The sequence below is a fragment of the Palaemon carinicauda genome, chromosome 9 (genome assembly GCF_036898095.1).
Source record: "Palaemon carinicauda isolate YSFRI2023 chromosome 9, ASM3689809v2, whole genome shotgun sequence".
NCBI classification, from domain to species: Eukaryota; Metazoa; Arthropoda; class Malacostraca; order Decapoda; family Palaemonidae; genus Palaemon; species Palaemon carinicauda.
In genome coordinates, this window is record NC_090733.1 from 66588761 (window position 1) to 66598506 (window position 9746).

The following is a 9746-nucleotide window of genomic DNA, read 5'->3' on the forward strand; positions in this document are numbered from 1 at the left end:
TAATAATATATTCATAAATTTGAAAATGTGTCAACACAAAACTACTGGTTTTGAACAAACCGATTTCATACAATCAACAAATGCCAACTTTAGAAAAATATAGTTTAGTAGAAGACTCGCTCACATCTTCCTGGCCCTTGACTATGAACTATGAACTGAATGTTGATTACTTACTTGTATATCTAACTCCCATACTTTTTTTTATTGACATGAACTTTTCTTTATAAGTTAACACCACATCAGACAAAGTGGCATTAAAGGCTGAAAGTGATAATCTTTTATAAATTGCCATAATCTTTACTTATTGGTTTTTCTGCACTCACCTTGTGCTGCATATATCAAACATAAATGAGCAAGTTTTTTCCCTAAAACATAATTTCATAATTCTAGTTTATTATCACTGCAGCTTTAAATTTTGCTTAAAGGAATTAGAAAATACAATTAAAAAGACAATGTCTCAAAATTATATGTAATAAATTTTTTTTTACAATATTTACATTTCAAAATAAAATACATGAAGGAAATTAGCTTTGAAAAATTACTTAACCTAATTACTATTCACAAGTTACATTAGAATTAAGATTTTATTGGAAAAATTTTTCACAATAAATAACGAAACTATTTTCAAACAAATCACTGTTAGGCAAAACATGCGACCTTCTTGTTCAAGTAAATTACCTCTATACTATTAAGAAAACTCACTAATGTAGAAAGACATGAAATTTATTACATTTGTAATGAAAGAATATCAAAACCATATATGATACTGTAATATTTTTGAAGTCCTGCCCAAGGTATACTAAAATATGACAGCACTCATCAAGTTGCTGGAAATAGTTTAACTGTACCATAAAAACAAAAGCATTACATCATACAACTTTACCAGATTTGCAGATCTATATAACATAAAACGAAGAAATTTTATTTTTACTTCATTCATGGAAAAAGCTAACACTGGATGCTACAAGAAAAATAGTCCTACAGGAGTGGTCCATTACTGTATCAAAACTACTATTTATGCTTTGAAAGTGGCCATGGATTATCCATTTAATTCTTATACAATATATCAAATTACAAAAACTATTATACATACTATTTTGGAATTATCTGTACAGTTCTTGGTGCTAAGAAGCAAGGAGTGAAGAAAAAACTAAAGATTGAGCAATAATCAACATATACAATATTCAAATCTACCAACTTGACTGGAGTGCAGTAACTACGGAACAAACATGGTGTACTGTACTTCAAATAATTAATATAGACATCAAAATTTAATTTCTTTACCCTTTTGTTGCTTAGCTGTAATATTCTAACGAGGCCAAGGATGATACACCCTATAAAAGACGAATATCCGCAAGCATAAAGTCACAGATCATCTTCCTGAAGAGGGCATGATGCATTATTATTAAGTCGTAAAGAAATATGATAAACATATTTTCTCTTTTATAACACTATGTGTAATTACTTTCAAATCAACAGCATAACCATAAGGAGAAAAATCACTATTTCACAATAAAACTAATTAGTGTATTTTCGTGTTCTAACACTAAAATATTATAATTTTGAATTTTAAGCTTACCAAATTTTATTGCTATAAATGACAAGATAATAAAGGTAGTATGCAAAAATCAAAGGGTAAATGTTTATCTCATATGTATCATAAATTCAAAACAATATTGTGAATAGGTGTTAAATCATGTCTTCATTCAAAAGGATTTTGAAAATAACAACATATACCAATCATGAAATTGGGTATAGGATGCAAAGGGGTTCTAAGACATAATTGCAAAGCCATTCACGTTAACTAAAAGCATGTAGCTGTTTGATAGTTTACTGGAAAATGCTCAACTTTGTAGAAATATATTGACCATCTGTTAGTAAAGCACAGTACAACAAAAGAAATAAAAATATTATTTTCAATCAATAGTAGTTTTGCATGAAAACTAAAAGCAAATGCTATTCTAAATTAATGTTACAGTTCAGTAATTATTTAAATAAAACAATTTGTTGTTGGATATACTTATCAGAACTATAAAAAATAAATAAATTTGTTCCAAATACGAATTAAGATTCCTTTCCACAAAAAGTGAGTTTAACAGTGTAGACAGTGACCAAGGCTCCTAGGTCTTAAAAATACTACTTTTTTCACTTAGAAATACTATTTACTATTTTTAATTTTGAGAAATTTTGTTAGCTACTGATAATAATGCATTAAATGGAAAGGCATTTCAACACTATGGTTGTCAGACATCTGTCACACTGATGATACCCACAACTGGGAATAACAAGTTAAATAAAGACAAAATTCTTGTATCTAACCTTCATGAAATCTGACAGGACAGTAGGAGCAAATGATTTACTTTTCTTATCTTACAACTTATCCTTCCAAGAGGTGATAAAGTGTGTGTGGCATTGACATGTTAAAGTCTCCAGGATGCAGTTTCTAAACCTAAAAACTCTCCAATGATCAATATTCCCCCTTACAATGACTAGTAAAAACAGCACATGGTTTAGAAAATACTGGCCAAAAATATGTCAAGGAACAAACACTTCACATTACATGTTTCAAGTACTTTCATGATACCTGCCAGTAAAGGAGAGATTCCATATCTAATATATATATACCCTGTATATATATATATATATATATATATATATATATATATATATATATATATATATATATATATATATATATTTCATATTTATGCACCAATGTTCAAACTTCAAAACTATTCAGGTGATTTCATTTAAAAATATAAACTAAAGACATATTTCATACATAACTTGAAAAAAATAGAAATTAATGTATACTCCAACAGTTATATATATATTAGAAGTAAATGCTTAAATTTTAACAGTAATATATTGTATTATAAATATATACAAATATTTTTCTATCAAAGGTAGAAAAATTAAAATCCCACAACCAAACTACAGCAAAATCTCAATTCTATTAAGTACAAACAAAAAGCGATGGAAAAAAAAATGTGACCAAAATAATAAAAGTAAAACCATCTATGGCTTTACAAAATATATACAGCACCTTAAAATTTTGTAAATTGCAAGTTAAATTCTAAATACTTTATCGTTACTTTGATGGACTTTGTAGTTAGTGAAACAATAACAATATATTTTTTTTATTTATACTGTATATTTGCAATAGTTACAAACCTTGTAATAATAAAATGGATCTTTACCTCTTGTTATCCTTAACATTTTATAAATTGATTGTGCTTGTCATAATCCTTAATTTTTGAGCTTGAAATTAATTTTGCAATAGTTACTTTCATTCTAAAGCTTTTGTAGCACTCCGTAATTATTATAAGTTCTTACAATATACAAAATATTACTTACATACCAAATCAAACTTAAACTTTAGACATGTTATAAAAAATCAAAATTAGTTTTAATACTGAAAGACCAGATAAAGATAATAAAAAATTAATCATTTTGCTTTACTTGAATCCATTATTTTTATTTCCTTCAGTTTTTAATACTATAAAATGTATAAAAACTGTACTCTACTGTGGCAATTGAAGAGCAATGTTTCAGTTCTTGTGTGTTTTAAAGGAACAAAACAGTTGGAAGAATACGTATATGCCTAGCAGCTCTTGTATCATAATACAGTATTGCTAATAGCCATTAACTGATTATCTAAATTATCAGGGAACTAGTATACACTACCAGTTGACCCATAGTCAACTGATGATGCAGCTGACTCTGTAAGAGGGCTTACATGGCTTGGAGTAGGACTTTCACAAACATGCTGGTAGCCCGTATTGCCCCGATATAAAATGTAATGCTGCACCATGAAGAATACATCAAAAATAACTGAGAATAAGCCCAGACCAAACTTTGTTGGATCACCAAATATAGATCCCCAGTCATTATAGTTGTATGAAATTATAATCATCTGGACAATAGACAAGGCTCCACCGGTGATATCCAGAAATATGTTTCCTATACTCCAACCAGAAGTGCTCTTTCTTCGATAATTGTAGTATGCCTGGAAAAAGAAGGTTTTTAATAAAGAATTTTATTTTCTTTATCTAGGTGTCACATATTTACTAAACAGCTCTCTTAATTCTATCTCCCCCTCTCCTCCGAGATAAAATAATACATGGTAGAAACTGTACCAAGTGATTCACGGAAACAACCAATCCCCCTAATTCTTCCTCTCAAAGTTGTTACAGACCTTCTGTGTTAACTTTGATAAACTGTTGTAAGCGGAGGAGATAAGTACTGTACATGTATATAACTCCCAGGTATCAAAATGAATCTATAAAGAAAATTATTCATTTCAATTAAACTTAACAAAGACATAGAACTGATTACATCACCTCCATTAGGTAGGAAAGTGATAATGAATAAAATAATCCTAAATCCAAACATTCAAAAAAAAAAAATAATAATTTTCACAAATCTAACACTATAGCATATACTGAAAAGAGTAATACCCTGCCCTATGTCATCAATTGGTTTCAAAATATAGGTAAAATTTTCACCTTATTGAGAATTTAATTATATATATATATATATATATATATATATATATATATATATATATATATATATATATATATATATATATATATAATGGGTTAGTCACTGTCTATATAAGCTTGCCGACCAGGGTTCGATTCCCGGCCGGAGCCAAGCTCTTGTCTTTGTGAGATTTCGCCTGGGGCTCTGATCCCGAGGTCGTTAAGAGAATCCAGACATTAATATATCAAAATATATATGGCTTATTTGAATATGAAAAACACATAAAAATGTGCAAAATTTATCATTAATTGAATGCCAAGTAACAAACTACCAATTAGCTACGATGGTGAAGATGGGTTGATTTCAATTCTAAGTACAAAATACCTGAATTCGACAGGTATAAGTATAGTGGAATTGTCATTGACTTTTATCTTCCTTCGTGGCCGAATGGGTTAGTCACTGTCTATATAAGCTTGCCGACCAGGGTTCGATTCCCGGCCGGAGCCAAGCTCTTGTCTTTGTGAGATTTCGCCTGGGGCTCTGATCCCGAGGTCGTTAAGAGAATCCAGACATTAATATATCAAAATATATATGGCTTATTTGAATATGAAAAACACGTAAAAATGTGCAAAATTTATCATTAATTGAATGCCAAGTAACAAACTACCAATTAGCTACGATGGTGAAGATGGGTTGATTTCAATTCTAAGTACAAAATACCTGAATTCGACAGGTATAAGTATAGTGGAATTGTCATTGACTTTTATCTTCCTTCGTGGCCGAATGGGTTAGTCACTGTCTATATAAGCTTGCCGACCAGGGTTCGATTCCCGGCCGGAGCCAAGCTCTTGTCTTTGTGAGATTTCGCCTGGGGCTCTGATCCCGAGGTCGTTAAGAGAATCCAGACATTAATATATCAAAATATATATGGCTTATTTGAATATGAAAAACACGTAAAAATGTGCAAAATTTATCATATATATATATATACATATATATTATATATATACATATATATTATATATACATATATATTATATATATACATATATATATATATGTATATAAATATATATATATATATATATATATATATATATATATATATATATATATATATATATATACTGTATTAATATAGACAGTTAACTTCCCATTAACACAAAGGTTATGTTCCTGGAGAGGTCGTGTTAACAGAAATTGTGTTAACGGGACATAATTTTTGCATAAGAAATAATGGTAATAGGGGGTGTTACGTTCCTGGTCATTAGAAAAGTCTGTACTTTGGTATTTTGTTACTATGAAACTTGAAAAAAAATGTATTATTGATATATTTGAAGGCCACAGAAACAATAAAAACAAACATTCTTACTCTACTTTTATTTATTTAATAAAATAGGTAATTACCCATGTACACCCAGCAACAAAACCGGTGTTGCCTGACCAGACTTGATTCGGAGAGATCATGTCCTTCTTGCCCTGAGAGGTAGCCGAAGTTAAACAACCAAGACATCGTTAGGACGGTTTGAATGTGAGGAGGAGGGAAATTATCGATATCACTCAAGGAAATCCGATGGTGAAAGAAATATATATGAAAAACGAAATATATTTTTTATTCTTTTAAGAACTGTAATATTATTTAGAAAATAATTCACCAAGAGGTTTTATCAAACTCTTAATTTGAATTTCCTTAAGAAAAAATTCTGGAATATTTTTTGAAGTGACTATTCATATTAATATTCATCACACGGAAATATCCTTCATTTGCATTTTCCTAAGCAGTTTATCTCTCTCTCTCTCTCTCTCTCTCTCTCTCTCTCTCTCTCTCTCTCTCATACATACACATTGTAATATATGTAGGAGCTAATGATATATCGTTTCAAATAGCACCTATTGAGTCACCAATCATTAATAAATGGCCTTGTTCAAAATTTTGAAGGTAATGAGTTTTATAGGTTTAGTTGTTTATTTCACAGTTTCCTTTGATTTCGATCAGAGCCACGTAGCTTAGTGTGGTCGGGGTCAGCTTTTAGCACGGGCTACTTGGCTCCGGGCCTCTCAAAGAAAATAGTATGATTTGCTATATCAATTGTATAAGTTTAAGGTTGGAGATTTAAAATGCATCATCAGTTAACATAATTCATATTTCAGAAGTGATTGGTGAAAATAAAATATATGAAATGACATGCAATAAAAGTGTTCATTGGTGCGTTATTATAGTGATGGTGTGGTATATAGGATGTAGGGTATAAAAAATTATACTATTAACACATTGTAACTCAAATTATCTGATTTGGCACCAATATCCTTAGATGTCAGGATGCCAGAAAACTCCTAATCAATCAATCAATGAAATTATCTGGACAATTCACTCACTTCCAAGCGAACCCCCTTCCCTGGTGACTATTGCTCAATGCTCAAAGGTCCGAGTCTAGCATTGTCTTTTCGTATTACGATTTTATTTGTCGTTTCATGACCTGATGTCCAACACCTTATAGACGTTCCCCCCAAAGCTCTTCGAGAAATCCATTACTCTCGATATCTGTTCAATCAGTCTTTTGCATATTTACTTAGTTGTTTATAGTTTTGACATAATTGTAAACACTTGGAAAGCAAAATCTATGAAACTCTGTCATCTTAGTATTTTGTTTTTCATTTTCTAAAAAACTTCCACCAGAAAGATCTCAACAAAACTGTTAGACCTTTAAACCTCGAACATGTAGGGAAGAGGGTAGAAGGATATAACCAGGTGTAGGCTAAAGATGAAGGGCGAGATGTGGCAATTAGATGATCTTAAGGGGGCTGGCCGGCTAAGGCCGTTTTTTATTAATGTATGGTTTGACGAGGTTTGCTTATTAACATTTATGAAGTGATGATGATAATGATGGTAATACCCTTATTGATAACAATTAATATCAATACCAATGATTCCAACTCGCAATGAAAACTGCCATATATCGTTCTAACATTATTTATGTCATCGTTTGAATTCTGAACGATAGTTTTGAGGGGAGGGGGTGGGTCCTGGCTCACGAGGTGACGTGGGACACAGCAAAGAATGATGAACAATCCAAAAGCCAGTGGTCTTGACAGCCAGGTGTTTTCAGCTATTGTGTAAAATAATTCATTGGCAATAAGGAGTATTTGAAATAGGTAGGTGTTAGTTTCAGTGCTTTTGTTTATCTATAGTTTGTTTAGAATAATTGCTGTAATATATGACATTATGCTCTATGATCCATATATAATATTCATATAGATGAAAATATTTGTTGAGATGGCAGTAGCAAACAAAGATAACTCTGTTGAGAGAGTATAACCCAAAGAGGCCGGATCGATGGTGAGTGGGAGCGTGGTGTTCCGAGCCGAGATATTGCCATCAGCACTGGAGTGTCAACTCGCACAGTCCAGAGGTGGATATTAAGATGGCGGGAAGAAGGAACATTGGCAAATAGACGAAGGATAGGACGACCTCGAGTAACAACACCACAGCAAGACCAACAAATCCTGGTAGTATCCACAGCTAACCCCATGAAATCATCTGTAGCTATCACACAAGAACTTCATATCCCATATACTGCACAGACAACTAGACATCGACTGAGGGAGCACTCAATCAGCTGTCATGTTCCAGCTGTCAAAGAACAGCTTGAGAAATGGCACCGTGACACCCGTCTGGGCTTTGCTCTGCAACATCTACCTGAAGATCTTGAATTTTGGAAAAATGTGATATTTAGCATTAAAACTTATTTCACGTCAGTTTCGGCTAGAGTAAGGCATGTCTGGCATCGCATCGGCACAAGATACGATGCAGACAATATTAAGGAGAGAGCCAGGGGTGGTAGGGTTGGGTTAAGTTATTAGGGATGGATGTCGAGTTATGGCCCAGGGGAAATAGCAAGGATTAACGGCATCTTGAACGCCAGGAAATATATAAATATTCTTGATGATGTGATGCTGCCAACAGTAAGAGCCATGGCAATCCCCAACGGCAAGCTCATCATATTTGTCCATGACAATAGCTGGATACACACAGCCCACATTGTAACTGAGTGGTTCAGGAGGCACCCTGAAATTCTGATGATGGACTGGCCTACCAAGGGCTGTGATATTAACCCTATTGAGAAGCTGTGGGGAGTAATGCAGCAGGCAATAAAGATGGGACCAAAACGGACATGTGATGCTATTGACCAATAGGTGAGAGAGGTATGGGAGTCTGTGCGGCGCCGACCAAACATTTGCGAACGGCTCGTGGCCTCCGTGCCTACACGTCTGTGATGGATGCCCACGGGGGTTGGACCAGCTATTGACAAGGTCATTCATTTGTAACAATGTTATGAGTATTCTAAATCTTTATATTTACATGCAATATAATGCATGTTATGTACACAATAAAACTGTTTCCTTTGTTATTTATTTATTATTTTTGGTAATTGTTTACAACACCATGCTCTCCATTTACTCCAAAATAATGCAATCCTGCAGTTCACATCTTCTTGCACAGTAATTAGGTGGTTATTTAAATTCTGGGAAAGCAATAATTAGCAAGATATGTTGAGGAAGGGGGAAGGGGTTGTAAAAAGAAAATAGCTGGGTTTCCTCACTAAACGACTTGGAACTGACATGTCAACATAGTCAACCAAACAGAATTCGTGATGCCAGCGTACATAAACAGAAGTTCGTGATGCCAGCGTACATTTGATATACTGTATATTCAAAATATACTTAATTGAAAATGGATTAATTACTCAAAAGTGTCCATAAAATATGCAATTTACAAATAGTGACACTTTTGAGTAATCACTCAATTTTGATTAAGTATATTTTGAATATCCAGTATATCAAATGTACGCTGGTATCACAAACTTCTATTTATGTACGATGGCATCATGAATTCTGTTTGGTTGACTATGTTGACATGTCAGTTCCAAGTCGTTTAGTGAGGAAAACCCAGCTATTTTCTTTTTACAACCCCTTCCCCCTTCCTCAACATATCTTGCTAATTATTGCTTTCCCAGAATTTAAATAACCACCTAATTACTGTGCAAGAAGATGAGAACTGCAGGATTGCATTATTTTGGAGTAAATGGAGAGCGTGGTGTTGTAAACAATTACCTTATTTTTACATGGAATATAACATGAAATATATCCAATTATATTGTTACATATAATTTTTTTCGTTGTAATTTAACATGAAATATATCAAATTGCTATTCATTTATTTTTTTACATGCAATATGGCATAAAATGCAACCAATTGA

General features: G+C 32.4%; 1 protein-coding gene across 1 annotated transcript in view; it reads right to left on the reverse strand.

Annotated features, from left to right (window-relative positions):
• Positions 1-455: 455 nt before the first annotated feature.
• Ctns (Cystinosin) overlaps positions 456-9746 on the reverse strand; it is a 136885-nt gene continuing 127594 nt past the window's right edge. The window contains exon 2 of the mRNA XM_068380056.1: positions 456-4009. Within this exon, the coding sequence (XP_068236157.1) occupies positions 3674-4009 (336 nt within the window). The 3' untranslated portion in view covers positions 456-3673. The remainder of the gene's footprint in view (positions 4010-9746) is intronic.